This window comes from Cotesia typhae, unplaced genomic scaffold, assembly GCF_013202065.1.
Source record: "Cotesia typhae breed Kobodo isofemale line unplaced genomic scaffold, CoteBio_Ctyphae contig_22, whole genome shotgun sequence".
Lineage (NCBI taxonomy): Eukaryota > Metazoa > Arthropoda > Insecta > Hymenoptera > Braconidae > Cotesia > Cotesia typhae.
In genome coordinates, this window is record NW_027423728.1 from 8,861,837 (window position 1) to 8,880,447 (window position 18,611).

At 33.6% G+C, this 18,611-nt stretch overlaps 1 protein-coding gene across 4 annotated transcripts in view; it reads left to right on the top strand.

Annotated features, from left to right (window-relative positions):
• Positions 1-498: 498 nt before the first annotated feature.
• LOC141523866 (uncharacterized) overlaps positions 499-18,611 on the top strand; it is an 88,402-nt gene continuing 70,289 nt past the window's right edge. For 2 of the 4 annotated variants that reach the window (XM_074237409.1, XM_074237410.1), the window contains exon 1: positions 501-595. In XM_074237409.1, coding sequence (XP_074093510.1) covers positions 556-595 — 40 coding nt within the window. In that variant the 5' untranslated portion in view covers positions 501-555. Of the gene's footprint in view, positions 596-18,611 lie in introns of all 4 variants that reach the window. The other 2 variants (XM_074237408.1, XM_074237407.1) reach the window with 2 other exon arrangements.

Consider the following 18,611-nt stretch of genomic DNA (forward strand, 5'->3'; position numbering starts at 1 on the left):
TAGCAAGTTGATATGTTGAATCAGAACCTTTGATTTGTGAACAGTGAGTGTCAGTGAAAACAGAAACAGATTCAAAAATATAAAACAATTTATCGCTATTTCGTTATCTATTTATTATTCAAAAAATGTAATTATTACTGACAAAACAGTATCAAAAGTATCAAATGTGACAATGGCTGAAAGTCACTTTAATTGCATTTTCATAGCTGGTGAGTGAAATTGTTTAAAAGATTAAAATTGAAAATTTTAAAGAACATTGAGATTTTGATGAAGCGTATGTAAATTAAGCCAACGTATCATTCCTACTAGTGTAGACATGCATTCCCTGTACTGAATAATGAATAATGTGTGACAGTTTGTTGAGATTAGTATTTTGGTTTTGTTGATTTAAAAATTTAAAAATAAAAAAAAAAAAATCAAATTGGAAATTAGTTGTTCCAAAACAGGGTAATGCTAATGTTCAGTGAAGTGAGACTATTTAGTGAAGAACAGTCAATCCATTGAACGGTGTGTACCGAAAATGGAATATCGGTGAAGTCACGAGGTCACCGCAGAATGCCTGAACCGAGGGCAAAGCGCTGTAAACACTGTGAGGGTACGACATTGTCCAAAGAATGTGCCTTCAAGAAATATAACTAAACGATTTGTTTTTGACAACCAACATTGTCGTTTTATTAATCGTTTGTGCTGATTTATTCGTTTGAGTTTAAACTAACGAAATTTTGTTGACATTTGGCTGATGTGTGATTGAATTAACCTATGATTAACGTGGATATTAATGAGTGCAAGTGCTGCTGCTGCTGCTGCTGCTATTACTACTACTACTACTACTACTACCTACTAACTAATTCATAAAATCCGTGACGTTTGTTTAGTTTATTTATGATGAGCAGATAAGACAAGAAGACTAATTGGGCGAATTAAATGATCAACTAATGGCGTCAGCTTTTAATCAGAAAGTGGGACGGAAGTTTCGATGAAAAGTCAGGCTTAATTGAGACCCGGGGCACGGTTAATCTCACTCTGGGTCATTAATTTTGTAGTGCTCGTATGTGAACTATGTATATGGCTCGTCCATTGCATTCCGATCGGGTTCTAAGCATCTAATCCTCTCAATTCTTTGTCTTTGTTGTGTCCTCAGTATTTTTATCTTCGGTTGTTCACCTGCGCTGACTATGTAACACTGCTAAAGCCAATACATTTATCAGTCAGATTCAAATTTTCACTGCTCTAATTTTTTTGCCAGGTTTCTCTATACATAGAACTTGACCTCAGTTGGAAGATATTAACCAACGGGTGCTTTTCCTCTCAAGTTTTCTTCCTGTCTTCATATCATCACACCTCATCCACTTGACGTTCATTCAGAATAAATTCGATTCCTTACTATTTATATTTATATCTCAATTGTGCATATTAAGCTTCAATGAACGTTTTGAAGAAAATTTTTTTCGATCAATTTTGAATTTTAATCTAATGTCTAAACTTATTTACATCGAGTTTAATTTGTTTGCAATAGAATTGTATGTTTGAAGATGCTTCTTTTGGGCTCGAAAACCGGAAATTAACTAGAAATGTCTTGAAACAATAGGCTCTTTGGAGCGGTCATAGGGTTACTTGTTAGCAAATGAAATAAAGCTTTTTATCGTAGGTGAGTCGAATGGATCGTAAACATGAGGCTCAACAGCTGTCGATGAAAAACAGATTCTAAATATAGAAAGTAGTCTGAGATGGTGTAGGTCTGTAATCTGGTATTTGGTATTCGCTAAATCTCGACCTTTTCGCTGTGTTACAGTTACACTGAAGCTACAATTGCAAAAAAAAAAAAAAAAAAAAAAAGGAGTTTCGTTAGTTTAAGTTTTAGTTTTTAAAAAAGTATATTTTGTTATTATTTTTATTTTCAATGGATAATTTAGAAACTGGGTCAAACAGTTAGCTAAGAGGAAACAAAATTAAGATACATTAAATGTATTTTTTATTTATTTAGAACGTTTTTCGAAATGTAATAATCTTTCCGGTAGATTTAGAGGAATTCTTTTCTATAATTTTGAGTTTAGAATCTGATTTTGCATCCCGTAACGATAATTTACGCTTGTTAAAACGTTTAGTTGTAGAATAAGTTTAACATTAATAAGGTTGATAAATACTTTGGCTGGACACAAGAGATATTGCGAATAATCTGAGCAGCTACGCAAATAAATTTAACCTAGCGAAAGCGAATCAATTTTTTTAGTCTGGTGTATTTAATTCTTACAGTGAAAACAAATGTCTCTAGGAATGGTGGGTGATTGTGTAACTGGATCAAGCTGGTTATGTGTACTACACATATGATGTATTGTCGATGTAAATGTAAATTTTGTTATTTTTTGAGTAAACTCTACCAAAATAGAATATAGAATAGAATAACTTACTCTTGTACGAGCAAGTAAGAGTTGATTGGATGGATGTAATAAATATAATAGAGAAGTCTTTTGGTTTAGTGTTGAAAGCCGAGATTATCCGATTGAGCGAATTGGATGGACAATTAGAATCAAAACTAGTTTGATGACAATTGAGGCGTGAAAGTTGCAATAAAGAGATCCGTGATTTAATGTTAAAGAGACGGACGGAGACTGCGCAAGGCAGAAATTCGCCGGCGTCTTTTTATTTTATTTTGGCAGAGCCACCATTGGATTATTTATCGTTACGGTATGTGCGTTACGTGGGCGTAGTCCCCGAAAACTGGCCGTCATCCAAATCGGCGACACCTTACACCCACAAAATCCGACATCGGACGAATGCTCGTGTGTATTATATCTTACATTATGTTATGTTATTATTTTATATTATAGCTGGATTGTTTGATTGTAGAGAGGCTTCACAATTCAGATTGAGATTGAGGATGGATATTATGCTCTCAACAACTAAACAAGTCTCAGATATATTTCTCGTTACACGGCTAAAGCGCAACGTTGTTCTCATTCTTCGCTGTCTTTATACTCTCTTCCGTTTACTTTACTTTACTTATATATAATATATATATATATATATATATATATATATATATATATATATATATATATATATATATATATATATATTTTTTTTAACATATTTGCAAAACTTAATTTACTTTAACGATAAATTATTAATTCTTCTATCAGTTATTTAAATATTGTGCAACTGCTGAGATTTTTGTTATGTTATTTCCGTTTCCGGAAACGCTAAAGATAAGCCAGAACTGGAAATAAGTTAGCTCTTAAAAGCGGGTTTGCACCTGACTTCCGCTCAACTTACACATATTAGACACTAGACGTTAGTATTAGATCGTGGACTGTAAACTTTCGACTGTACCGGTCGTTCATAATATATCACGATCCTGTCTAAGCAAATCGGGCGTTACTGATGTCTTCTGTCATTCTTACTATTACTATTACTATTACCATCTCCAACCTAATCGTATTGCCTAATTTCTGATTGATGATTCTAGTTCCCCATACTGACACCTATTTTCTGGCAATTTAGTATTACCAGACAATCAACAATGTGCAGATAGAGGTGCCTTGCATATGAGTCAAGCCCTAAATCAGATCCTCCGTACTTTATGTAAAATTTCTTACCTTAAATTCTTACAAATTTATTATTTATTACAGAATAATAATAATTATTATTTATCATTGATGTAATACAAATATAAGGAGTCATTCTACCGATTGTGACGTCCTACGATCTAGAATTTTCAATATATCCAACTGTGAGATTTTTAATGGAAGCCCACGCTGTCTGGCTGGTACAAAGTTCTGCGAACTCTTCAAGTGTCTGACACAGCATCCACCTAACTGAAAACTAAACATTCACCCTGGCGTGTCTATATGTCCGTAAAAATAAATGACATGCTGTCAGAGACTATCCACAATAGTTTTCATTTTTTTTTTTTTTTTTTTTTTTTTTTTTTTTTTTTTGGAAAAACGTATACACATATGTGGAAAAAAAGATAAAATGTTTTTGACCTGGAAAATCTTCTGCCAGGCGACTCCGTTCGAGTTCATTTCAGCGATCCTGGGGTCAATTTCTGTGAGAAATTAGTTCGGAATATCTCGGTGTCGTTTTTGAGAAATGGGAATTAATTTTGAAGGTTTTATTTAAAGAATACTTGGAGTTGGTATAATTTTGTTTTAGGAAAAAAATTTTTAGTTTTCAACTGACTTATATATTCTTTCATTAATTTTCCAAAACAACGTAAAAATAAATGAAAATCCTCCATAAATCAAACGATAATTTTTCGTCTCTTAATAATATTATTAATCCGAAAAACACGAGATCAAACTGTATATTTATATCCTAATGTAGAAATACTTGTATATTCTATAATTAATATTGTTACATAGAGATAAATTTATTTAAAAAAAGAAGAGTCATTAGCCTCTACAACTCCCAACGAATTTAATTTAAGTAAAGATGTCATTCTTTGTTCCTTCCGTCAAGCGTTACTTCCTCTTATCTATTTTCACCGATTTTTTCCGAGTTACCGTACAACTATTTCGTCTTACTCTCTCGACTATGTAATGTAATATGGAATAGTTTGTCGGTTTTTCTCTTTATTTCTATTAACATAAGTTTTCCTCTTGCACGCGTTATAAGTGTATTCGAGTCATTAGGACCAGAGCATTGCTGAGATATGACAACTTTTGGCACGGGTGACATAAGCTTAGAAAATCTAGGAAGTTTAATTATTGTTGCCCTTAATGAATTATTACATCACACTTGTCATTCATTTTCACCCCATTTATTCAGTGTGTTAATTTACTCGACAATAATAGTTTTAATTTTAATTCTATTTTATATTTTATATATTACAACTAAAAATTAATTTTTCAAACATTATTTATTTTTAAAGCAAACATTTATTATTTTATTTTAAAATAAAATTCGTGTGGTCGTTGGCGTTAAGCTTACGATCCTTACAGGCCTTCCAATCTTGATTAGTCACCAGAAATATGAATGAAAACATATTCTATATTTTCTGAAATTAGTTAATGACTCAATGATATACATATTTAATAGTGTAATACCAATCTACGTCGTCCATTGATTTAAATATTTGGCAAACATTTAACCTGACATTTTATTGTCTTTTTTAATTTAAATGATTAATTTTACTTTCTTTATTTTTAATTAATTAATAACAATAATAATATTATATCATTTATTTATAATAAAAAAATAAAATAACACAGCTTGACTGGTAGATAAAAGTTTCTAAGTTTGGCATCTAAGTTAACCATTTAAATTCGCTACTAGTTTGTCCTTGCGTTCGGGATATTTCTGTCCAGAGTTTTAGCCCGTAAAGACGTTCCCCCGGCCATTCCCGAAATGGCGAGACTTAGGCGTCACTTAGGCTATGTAAAGCTAAAAGCTAGAGCAACTGCAGACCCGAGCATCTTAAAAGTATTAGTATTAGTACACTATTCTAGGTTTATTCTTATTAATTATCAAATTATCAAATTAATAACTATCATCTACGAGACCTTGGACATTATTTTAGCGCTCTACCCACGCCCCTTAATTAATCTCGTTAATTTTTTACTTATCTAACTAACACCTATTTTTAATGAGATCAAAGTGATAAACTGTTAGATCCAAAGTTTTTTTTTGCTGTTTTCAAATAATTACGTTAATATTTACAATAATAATGTTTAATGTCAAAAATATAAATAGGTACAATGTATTTAATTTATAGTTAAATTATCTCAAGTAAACAAGTCACTGGTCTAAACGATACCTTCAGGCTGAATCGTTTAACTCTTAATCGCTTTACAGTTTGCTTGAGGCCCCTTTTTCTCTTTTTTTCTCCCGTCGCTAAATCCACGCTCAAGATCAAACTTGTACTCGTATTAACGTTTTGTGACGAATCAACCGTTCAATTCGAATGAACAAAATTTTAAAGTAATGCTAAAAGGTTTCAGAACAGGTATTGTATTGCTTGTTGACGGTTGCTAGGTTAAGGGGCATCGCTAAAAGGATAAGGGGAATAGATACATTTGTTATGAGGTATAATTTTTGTAAATATAAATTAATAGTTTTTTATAAAAATAAATTTTTATTGATAACTAAGCCTCGTTATATAAATAAATATTGTTTAACCAGTTCTTCTTAACTATTTGTGCTGTTAGACATTGAAGATAAATGTTTTCGTTCTATTTTCTTCTTACATCAGTACACATAAAATCTCTGTTCTGTTCTCTTGTTGGGTAAACCAAATAACTCATTAAATTTATCTATATCAGTCCGGTAATTATCAATACTTATCTTCTGATAATTTTCCAGTCTGTTCATCTTATTAATCCCATCGGGGTTTATTTATATTTCAATTAGCGTAACGTGTTGTTAAAATGAATTTTAAAAACCCACGGCAGTATTTTTTCCTCACGGTCTTATTTTACCGCTCTCAAAATAATATCTCGTTACGGTAAATATTTCGCCAATAAATTTCCGAGTTTACGTGCGTTGATGACACGCCCGTACCCGGTATAACACCACAAACAAGTTAAGCCATCAGATATATGTTTCTATGTATACATATACCGAGGGAATTGAATAGTCCTGAAAGAGACCTTACACAACAAATAAAATAATCTCGGACGTGGAAATGGAAGTTTAAATGTAAGTATTCGGGTGTTAATTAACACTTTTAGGATTTCTATTGTTTACTTTGTACTTAACTGATTATTTTTTGGTTTATGACGCCGATTGCCGCAACCCGGTTGCTTCATACCGAATTTTTTTTCTTTAATTTTATTGGCAAGGTATAAATTTATCTGTTCTGATAGTTGGTTGTCGGTCTGAGAGGTCGCTTTAGATGCCAGAGGAAAAGAGACAAGAGAAGAAATGAGAAGTTAAGTCGACGTTAAACTACTTCCCCCTTCAGATGTGCCTGGCAACTCCGTTAGGCTAAGTTTGGCGTGCTATTTGCGTCTTCTCGACTACTTCACTTATTTTATTTTAGTTTAGTTTGTTTTCTCTTTCTGATTCTGTTTCTGTTGCTGTTTCTGTTTCTGTTTCTGTTTCGTTTTCACTCTACTCTGTTTTTCAATCTCCCTACACCCTCTTTTATCTTTTTATTACTCGTTTAAACATTTAAAATTATTATTATTTTGATTTTTAATCTTAAATTCATACTCTAAGAGAAAGGTAGAAGATACAAAAAAAATAATAAGGGCTCCAATAATATATCCAGAATAAGTATTTTATATTTTCTTTTAAAAATTACGGATCATTTTTTTTATAACGTTGTTAATAAAAAAAATAATAATTGAGTAGCAATTAATCGAGGAAACAATAAATATAAATATTTTTTTACTTAAATAAAAATAATTTATTTATTCTGAAACATTGAAGAGTACTTAATATAAATAAAATAATATAATTATTTGATTTTATCTCTTTACATAATGTTCTCAAAAAAATATAAACTAGAGGATGACATTATTGAGTCATTTATTAAAACGTATCCGAAAAAAATAAATGTAAAAAAGTTAAGCGATAGTGGGAGAGAAAGGAAAGAAGTAAAATATGTTAAAAATTACGCTGGTGGAAGACACACGAGACCGTTATTACCCGAAATTTATTAAACTCCCACATACACGCCACACATTTCTGTTATTAATAGTACTTTCTTTTTCAATATTCAAGGTATTAATATAATTTAATTTTCATTTTCTCATTACAGGTAAGCAGACAGACTCATCTCTCTTCTCTCTTGTTAATCATTAACCCAGTACGCAATTCGATTATGAGGTAAAACATACTATATTTTTACTTTTTATTTTTTCTATTATATTTGTATTTGTATTTTTTTTTTTTTTTTTTTTTGTCGTGATAGCAAGTCGCGTGGGTAAAGTTAGAAAGGCGAGTCCTTGGCTCGTGGTTACATAGATTATACAATAAAGAATGTAGAATTAAAAAATAAAAAAAAAGTCCATCTCAGATGTTAAACCGCAAGACATTGCTATTTTTAATGATTAGCAGGGATGACAAGAAATTATCGAGCTCATTCTTTATCGGCCTTGCGTCTTTAGATTAATTTTCACAAAGTTAATTGATTTTTTAAAAATGTTAACGTCATAATTATTAATTTAATATCCCTTATCTTGACTGTTTGGAATTTTTATTAATTGTTTTAATTTAAACTTCTGAAAAGAATCCCGAGCAATTTGTTATTGATATAAACTATTTATTATTCCGATATTTCCCGTTAAATACTTCAATTAAGATGTTACTCGGTACTTTAAGTGATAGTGATCAATTTATTATTTAAGGTCACTGGATTTTTTATGGGAACTCCAAATACACATAAGTGTAGGAGAAAATTTTATCAAGGATATTTATATTGAAAGTCTAAAAGCGGTAGGGTGCTTCTGAAATATATTTTTATCGAGTAAAATGGAATTGAACAATGTTGAGAGAAACTGCCGACTTTAAATGCGGAAACTAGAATTTATTTAGCCACACCTGAGTATTATGGATCAAAGCTAGCTGTTTTAATAAGAACGACGGTAATAAAATCGCGTAAGTTGAAACAAAACAATGATAAAAGAAATTGAATTTTCTACAAAAAAAATCTTTATCCAATTTTTTTAAAAATCGTGACGTGAAAAATATTTACATATACTTGATTAATAAATCAAAAAAAAAAAAATAAATAAATAAAATCATCGTATTTAATATAGATTTTTTTTAACATTGTGCGTAATTCCTACGTCAGAACGTTAGTCTCAAAGTTTAAATACCCACTAGATAAAATACCGGGTTAATAATCTGTCTATTTTTCGTCTTTTAAAAACAAATGACACAGAATAAAAAATGTTATTTAAAGAAAAGTAAAAAGTAAAATGATTTGATGAGTTTTTTTCCTGATGAATTTGCTCTCTATCGTCGGTCTACCGGGTAACAAAAATAGAAACTGTCATATAGTTGTCTGACACGTCATTAGTGTTTTTTTCAGACTATTGCAGTCGTTTCGTCATCATTCAGCTGCGTGCCAGGGGCCACAAATACAGCTCACAATTGTTATTTTATATATCATTATTATTATTATTATTATTATAAATGAATATTTAGATTTTTCTTATACAAATCGCGTGGGAGTTATTTATCGAAGACTTAATATATATAATACAGATAATGCGGTATAAAAAATATTTAATAGCTTTTAAATTGTTCGGAGACTAAAGTCACGGTTAAATTGCTGATTTTATTTTATTTAGTCATACAGTATTATATAGAAGAATTTAATATCTGTTATGCAATAACTAAACTCATATCACCTGTTGTCGAACTGCGTTATTTTACCAATAAAATATATTTATACATTTGCGATGAACGAGTGGGTGAATAAAACTTAATAATTTGTGTATAATATATATTATATTATATTATATTATTTAGTGGAGAAAAGCAACGTCAAGACCGCTGTAAACAGTAAACATATTATCCACAGGAATGATAAGCACGCGCTTAACAGCTTGTTTTAATTTCAAAAAGTTTAATTGTCGACAACCCGCTTTTACTTTATTTATTATTTACTTTTTATTCGGTTGTAAAAAATCAGTGAGTAAAAACTCGATAAATTTTTAATTAAATCATTTATTTCTGTAATAAGGTTGTAAGCCTTGAGCAATTAATTCTTGAGTAGTAAACGGTTGATAATGAGAAGGAGTTTGTATAAAAAAAAAAAAAAAAAGAAATTTGATTATTTATTTTCGAATTCTGATATTCATTATTACTTTTACTTTTAAAATTCTAATCAGCTAGCGAATAAAATCCTGTAAAATAGAGCAGAGAAAATGGTGACAACTCTCTTATACTGTTGGCTAAGAAATAACCGATCTTTAAATTGAAAGGGCGGGTGATTGTTGCCGACTGCCAGGTTAAAGGAATGCCCCAGAGATAACATACTTGGGATGTTTGGTAGTGCAATCCCTGCTTGGGCTCTTCTCTTGCGTATTGCATAACGGTTGACGCCACTCGCTAAGTAGAAGGAAGACCAGGAGGTTATGCCAATGCTATATGCGGATGCTCAAAAAGTCGCTCTTGCAAAAGTTCTCTTTTCTATAATCAATAGTAAAGTTTCAACCCTAAAATGGTTCACCATTTCTTGGACCTTTAATATTCCCAAACTTTTGGTTGGTAAGAATCTTAAAGGAAAGACAAGGGTAAAATGGTAGCATTGTTTGATGAAGATCGAAAGCGAACAATAAGACGCGTACTATATTCACATTAAACGGGGAGATTAACGGCGGTAATAAGACACGGAGTGGGTTCATTAGGCGCGCATTGTTATAACTGTGAACGCAGGGCAAGGCTGGTCCCTTTCGACCAACAACAGAACCTCATGCTCTCTTGTGTATATTTGTTTGCATTCCTCGGTTTGTTCAGTCTTATCTCCCATTGAAACCGACTATAGATTTTTTTTTTTTTTGTTTTTTTTTTCTCATTAGTTTTGGTCCTCCTTTGCTTATTTATTTTATTTTTTTCATATTTAACTAATATATTTGATTTTTGAAATAATTTGTTGTGGTATCGGCAATTGTAGGGTCAAAGCACAGTAATAAAAACAAAGTTAAACGAAGTATTGGAATAAAAAGGAGGTGATTTTAGCCGCGTGCTACTTGGGAAGCTGCCGAGTGAACCAAAAGATTTGGTTAAGCCGGTAAGCCGGTCAGTTGCCAGTTTATTACAATAATTCGCCCGTTTAATTGCTAATTAAGGGGCCGATCGCAGGTAGGCCATCGAGGATGCAGTAAAATAAGAATGGTCTTAGTCCCATCTGTCCTGTCTTGTTGTGTATATGTGGTGCCAGTGTACGAATTCTCGAGCACGGGAGTCGTTAAATTACTCGTATCGAACCCGATCCCACGTCGTTTGTTCCGGCTGATTATCGCCCGGTGAACACACTAACAGAAAGAATTAATGTCACAACATGACTTCTCGATCGGAATTGTCGGTAAAAAATTACTGTCGATACATAAACTTACTGACCAGCGACCAGAGAGTTGAGTATTATCATACCTACATATACACACTGGGTATCTTTATAGAGATATAAAAATTAATTACATTTATATGAGCCTCTTTATTTACCGGGTAAATAATACACCGATCCCTTTTTCCTCCTGTTATTCGAAATTTTCGATAAAAAACATATTATACTTTTATTTATTTATATTCAATTCAATAATAATAATAATAATAATAATAATAATAATAATAATAATTATTATTATTATTATTATTATTATTTTGTTATTAAATGCTCAGGGGGGTTATCCCCGGAGTCCGATTCTCCGAGGGCCCAGCCTGAGCTCCATCCGTTACTGCTGGACCACTCCGCACAACAAGGCGGTTAGTGATCACAGCAGGCCAAAGTCATTTCCCTTAAGAGACGGAGAGAACCAAGTAAAACAGCCTTCTGCATCCTAACTGCCAAGAACTCAGCTTTTGATGAGCAAGCTGGAACTTTGGCAAGTGAGGATACAAAAGACTGTTTCATCCCTCCTAGGACGCCAACAATCAGGACGACAAGCTTGACACGGTAACCTGGGTAAAGTTTGCCAATTTCAAACAGGAGATCCTGATATATTTGTCTTTTGTGCTCTTCTTTGGCTGAGATGTTGTATTCAGCCGGGGCCGAGAACTCAATGACATAAATGTCACGAGTGGCCTTGTCGAAGAGCATTATTATTATTATTATTATTATTATTATTATTATTATTATTATTATTATTATTATTATTATTGTAATTATTATTATTATTATTATTATTATTATTATTATAAACCAGCCCTTCACGGTTTCTGACACCAAAGACCGATGTTACCGGGAATTATCCAACACCTGAGCGGGTGGAAGCTTTTTGGACTGAGTTGTATGGAGATCAACCAAACGTGAACGCCAACACTCCAGCTCTGCACGACTTCAAAGTATTCTGTCGGGAACACCGTCGACAGAATGCTGATGAAGAGAGCCCTGCAGTCAGTGTGGATGAAGTTCGTTCAGCTCTAAATGGCAGCAAAAATTGGGCTGCCCCGGGACCAGACGGCATTAATGTCTTCTGGTGGAAGAAGTTTACTTCTACCCACCTCCATCTGGCCCGCATATTTACATCATACATTAGAGCTGACGATCCGATTCCGGACTGGCTTGTAGAAGGGCGAACCGTACTGATACCTAAAAAAAGTGACTTGTCTGACCCTAAGAATTTCAGGCCTATCACCTGCTTGAATGCGGTTTATAAAATTTTTACAAAAATTTTAAATAACCGTATCTTGCAGCAGATAGAGCCTGTATGGCAACAGATATATGAACAACGTGGCAGTAAAGAGGCCTGTCAGGTTGCAAGGAGAACCTGATAGTGGATCGATGCGTCTTACAAGATGCGATCTACTATCAACGCAACCTGTCAATGGCTTGGATTGACTATCGCAAGGCATTTGACTCAACTCCACATGAGTTGATTTTATATCTACTCAAATGCCTGGGAGTCAATCCCGAAATAGTGGAATGCATTCGGCGTACAATGCAGCTCTGGCGAACGCGATTTCACATTGGAAGTGGAAACGCATTGCACGTAACCGGAGTTGTAGAGTACAAACGAGGGGTCTTCCAAGGCGATTCCTTGAGCCCTCTGCTGTTTTGCATTTCACTGCTGCCTATATCTGTTGTTCTCCGTAAAACTCATGGGTACTCTGTGGGGCCTCCGGGTGATCGAAACTATTCGATTACCCATCTGCTTTACATGGATGATCTGAAGTTGTATAGCGCTGATAAAGATCATCTACAAGCGGCCCTCAACATCGTAGCAGAGTACACACGAGATGTCGGAATGTCTTTTGGGTTGGACAAGTGTGCGGTCGTACATCTGGCGAGGGGTAAGTGCTCTGATACTGGTGATGATGTCGAATTAGTGGATGGGAGCGTCTTAAGCCAATTAGACGCCGGGGAGTTGTATAGATATCTAGGAATGGAAGAGCACCGCATGCATGCGGTCTCTGAAGTCCGAACAACTCTCCAGAGCGAGTATGTTAGGAGACTCCGGAAAATTTGGTCCTCCGAACTTTCCGGCAAAAACAAAGTCTCAGCTACTAACATGCTCGCTGTCCCAGTCTTACTATACTCTTTCGGTGTCCTGAAATGGACCCGAAAGGATTTACGAGATCTCGACATCAAAACCCGTAAGATCATTAATATGAATCGGAGCATGAACCCCAATTCATCAGTCGCCAGATTATACCTCTCCCGGTCCATCGGTGGGAGAGGTTTGCAGAATTTGGAGCGGCTTCACGACCGTTTGGTCCTGGGTTTAACTCACGAAGTTGTCAATTTCACTGCAGACGAGGATGACTTTCTTATGCAAATTGTACATAAACATGAAAATGCGCATAAGGGGTCATTCTTGTATAAGGCAGCAATATATGCGGCAAGAACCCTTGGTCTTGGAGAAATAAACGCTCTTATGGAACTCCGAAAGGAGGAATTTAAGAGCGTCATCAGGAACGCCGAGGAAAAACTACTCCTTGGCGAACTGATGGACAAGTCCATGCACAGCGTGTTCTTTAAACACGTGCGTGATCATGGCTTGTCCATCCAGCTGACGTTTTCCTTCTTAAAGTCAGCGGGCCTGATGTCCGAGACTGAAGGGTTCATATTTGCCTGCCAAGATGGTGTCATTAACACTCTTGAGTACCGTAGCAAGGTGCTCCAGGTGCAGCTTCCGGACACGTCCTGTAGGAGGTGTAGACAACATCCGGAGACGCTTATGCACCTTTTGTCGGCATGTCCAGTGCTGGCGAGAGGTGCATATATCCAGCGTCACAATGCTGCCCTGAGAGTACTGTACTACTATCTTCGTCATTGCTACGGTATTGACGTGACACCAGTGCTGCCTTATTTGCCAGGAGATATTCCCCAGGTTGTTGAGAATGACAGTTGCAAAATTTATTGGAACATGCCATTTGCAACAACCCGGCGGATAGATCACAACAAACCTGATATTGTGCTCTTCGACAAGGCCACTCGTGACATTTATGTCATTGAGTTCTCGGCCCCGGCTGAATACAACATCTCAGCCAAAGAAGAGCACAAAAGACAAATATATCAGGATCTCCTGTTTGAAATTGGCAAACTTTACCCAGGTTACCGTGTCAAGCTTGTCGTCCTGATTGTTGGCGTCCTAGGAGGGATGAAACAGTCTTTTGTATCCTCACTTGCCAAAGTTCCAGCTTGCTCATCAAAAGCTGAGTTCTTGGCAGTTAGGATGCAGAAGGCTGTTTTACTTGGTTCTCTCCGTCTCTTAAGGGAAATGACTTTGGCCTGCTGTGATCACTAACCGCCTTGTTGTGCGGAGTGGTCCAGCAGTAACGGATGGAGCTCAGGCTGGGCCCTCGGAGAATCGGACTCCGGGGATAACCCCCCTGAGCATTTAATAACAAAATAATAATAATAATAATAATAATAATAATAATAATTATTATTATTATTATTGGTTATGCTCGGAGTAATTAATGTTGATTGCCTTTGATTAACATTTCAATTTAGATTTATAGGCATACTTTACTACAAAAGCTTTATTTATTTATTTATTTATTTATTTATTTATTTATAGTAAAGTTGAGAGTGTTTGAATGGTTTTTTCCAATATTCGATGATGAAATATAAATTTAAAAATAAATTAAATCATTAATTTTGGAATTTATTGCCAAAAGCAAAAACAATTATTTATCGAAAATTTATGATTTATAATGAAGAAGGCTACAAAGTGACCTTGCACTAGGAGTGACAGGAAGGATGGCGTGATAATTTTCATTTAAGCTCAGTCTGCGTGTCAATCAGTGTCATCTTGAATATAAGCTTGGGAATAACTCTGGATTGAAAACGGTTAATAAAATTAACTTAGATATGTACCGTCACTCTGTATCTCGGATGGATTGTTTTCCTTTTGTTTCATTTCATACGACATTTTGGATTGATGCCCCGTTTTTGGCAGCCAACCGACAATGCTTTTATGATCACACTAATCATTCACCGGTGTGTACGTTTTATCAAGATTTATTAAAGCTTTATTTATAAATTCCCGAGCTAACTGTTTAAACAATATGTCACGGGGTTTTAATTTTTACTATTTTCCCCAAAGAGACTTCCGGTTAATAAAGTTTAGATTTTATTCAATGAATTCAAGGTTCATCAGTTAATTTTCATTTTAAAATATACTTTTATTTAATTTAATTTTTTTCTTCAATATATATATATATATATATATATATATATATATATATATATATATATATATACATATATATATATACATATATATATATATATATATATATATATATATATATATATATATATATATATATATACATATATATATATATATATAATTTCTCCAATTGGCTTACCGCAAATTTAGCCAACCAGCTCGCCGAAATATACTGAACAAACGAGTCACGATAATGAATTGAAGGTTGTATAAAATAAAAGCTACATGACATGCAAGGATGCTAAGGAACAACTTCGCAAGGCTGTTAAAGGCGCCTTACCCGTTCCACGAGTAAACAAACGACGCGTTGGCATCATCAACCCTAACAATACATATACAAATACCCAACACACAACACATAACACATAATACACACACAATAGCTCTTCCCGGCGTTCAAAGTGTTATTGCATAAGCAACTCGCGCCACTTTGACATTCAACAGTAAAACTCGTAAACATAAACCCGTCAGTGTTTTAACACACCGATTTATAAGCAAGGTACTGCACCACACATTCATTTAACAAAATAAAAATAAATAAAGGAGCAGCCTCTGTCTCCTACACACCAATAACCACCAGACAACCATCGAATTTTTTACCAGCCCAGAAAAGACTCTGCCACTTGGCAAGGTATTTTTATTTCCGGTCATCGAGATCTCAGGAATTTTCATTCTAGTTTAGAAATCAAAAACTCCATGCCAAATCCTAAAATCACTTTTTACAATTTATTATTTATACGAGCTGCATCATTCCCAACCATTTTATCTATTTTATATAATATTATAATATATAATCCAATAGCGATGTTATTACATTGCCGAACTAAATTTGAGTAATTTAGAATACCAGTGCCAAAGATTATGCGAAGATTTTGTAAAAAGATTTATCCTAAAAATATAAAGAGCTTGATTCATCGAACCCGCTGTATATGTTAACTAAACGCTGATTTACATAATCTATAAGTCTATAAACTCCTAAAAACTGCTAAATTTATATTAAATAGCATTCCAAGATGATTATAATTATTTACTTTGAAATCAAATGACTGTTTGCTAAACTTTATCTATTTACTTCCTCGTAGTTTTGCTTTTGGTTAATATAAGTCGATGACGTTTCTCTTCATTCAAAATAGTTAACGTGACGTACCGAGGTGATTCATGGCCGACGTAAATCACCGGGAATCGAGATCACAGTTGATCGATAATACGGCTAGTATATGTATATTAGGATAATAGTAAAGTCGAGACAGTGGGTTTAAATCCACCAGCTAAAAATCATCAAATGCTCCTGGTTTCGGTTGGACGAGACTGCATGTCGTTGGCTGCCTTCCAGAATCATAACTCAGATTGGATCATAAAAATGTTTACCTAAGCACGTGGGATTGTTGGTTCGGTAAGGTAGAGACCAATTCTAATATTGTTTCAAACTTGATTATTATTATTATTTTTTTAGATTGAAAAAAATTTACAAAAACTAAAAAACAATAATTACAACCCATTTGATTTCTGCAATTCCTTTCTAATAGCATCAATTATCTTTGAAAGAAATAAATTTATTTATTCTCTGTATTAAAAGTTTAAAAAAAAAAAAAAATCAATTACCAAATCTAGTAATAATTGTAATTACTTCTAAAATGTTTTCATAACCAACAGTTATTAAACTTGGGAAAAAAAAAAAAAAAAACCGTTAGAATGATACTTGAGATAAAATAAAATCTCAGTACAAAGATAATCAATCATCAAAAAACTTATTTTGATACAATGAAACTATCAAGCACTTGATCAATTCGAAGGAGTTGTTGCTAGAAACTCATTGAATAGTGACAGTAATAAAAAATAACCATCGATGACAGCTCCTACAATGATTTAACACGAAGAACAATAAACAATACAATAATATAAACTTATATCAGAGTTTGGAAAAGAGTATTTAATAGTTTTGCAAATAGAAAATGGTGGGAAGAATGTTAATTAATTACAAAGATGAGACCTTAACAAAACATAATAACAAGAATAAGTAAAAAAAGATAATATGAAAAGTGAGCATAGAGAGTATAGCTTTACATAAGGATACATAAGGATACATAAGGCGGGTTATATTATTCGGTGCGTTATTTCTCTTTCTCGTTCGGCACAATGAGATATTTATCGTGGGGATTGGTGGTTACGCCGCCCAAGTTCGAGTCACCATTGTATCTACCTGGGAGTGATGTATGACCGTGGAATTGGTAGGAATCGAAACTCGTTACTGAAAGATTCGAGATACCGCTGAGAATTTCTCTCATGATCTCCTTACTTATACTGGTGAAGATAACTGTCGCCTCGGGAAATCATTGATCTGACTTAATATTTTATACTTAATACTTAATCGACTCGAATTTTTATTTATCACCATCGAGGTACTTGAATTTAGAATTATCGCTCATTTTCGACACCGTGATTTTTTAATAAATTTTTCTCCAGCAAACTCAGTCCTCTAATTTCAATAAAATCTATTCTCCAGACAAATTAATTTTTTTTTTTAAAAAGAACCATTGATGATCTTTACAATTACAATAATAGATGTTTTAATAAACCAAAATATGATTGCGAATATAGTGACTATTATTAGGCTTTGTTAGGCTTTATTAGGCTTTGTTAGGCTTTGTTAGGCTTTGTTAGGCTTTGTTAGGCTCTGTTAGACTTTTGATATTCAAATGACGTACACTTGTCGCTTCTCACTATTAATAATGACATTAGTAATAAATTAAAAAATATTTAATCAATCACATATCACATGATCGAGAGTACTATAAAATTGAATAGATCAGGCATTGTGTGAATATCAAAGCTATCGATTGATTATTTAAAATAATTGGGAGAATAGTAATAATATAAAAAGTAATGGTAATGATGAAAAATAAAATATAAATGACTAATTTATTAACGATCCAATTGTGAGTAGACGTCGTATCGGGATGTTCCTGTGATAGATCAACGTGGTCATTTCTTAGTCTTCGGATCGAGAAAGAGTTTCTCAAGAAACATACATTACATCTATAGTCCTACGGATAGTGATCGTTAAGCTGGATCGAATGTCGCGTACCTTGACCACCGGGTTTTAATAATTCAACGAGGTGGAAGTAGAGACCGAGTATCAACAGGCCGGCTCGGTTGATCCTCGGCAAATGCCTACGTTTATCCATATACCATTTTATCTGTCGTGTGTGAAAAAATTTTCCGCGAGGAGACAAAAAATAACATGCTCGATGATAAACTGAGGAATTTTCTAAGTAGAATAAAAAAATATCGATAAAAATTGTTTTAAATCGGTAA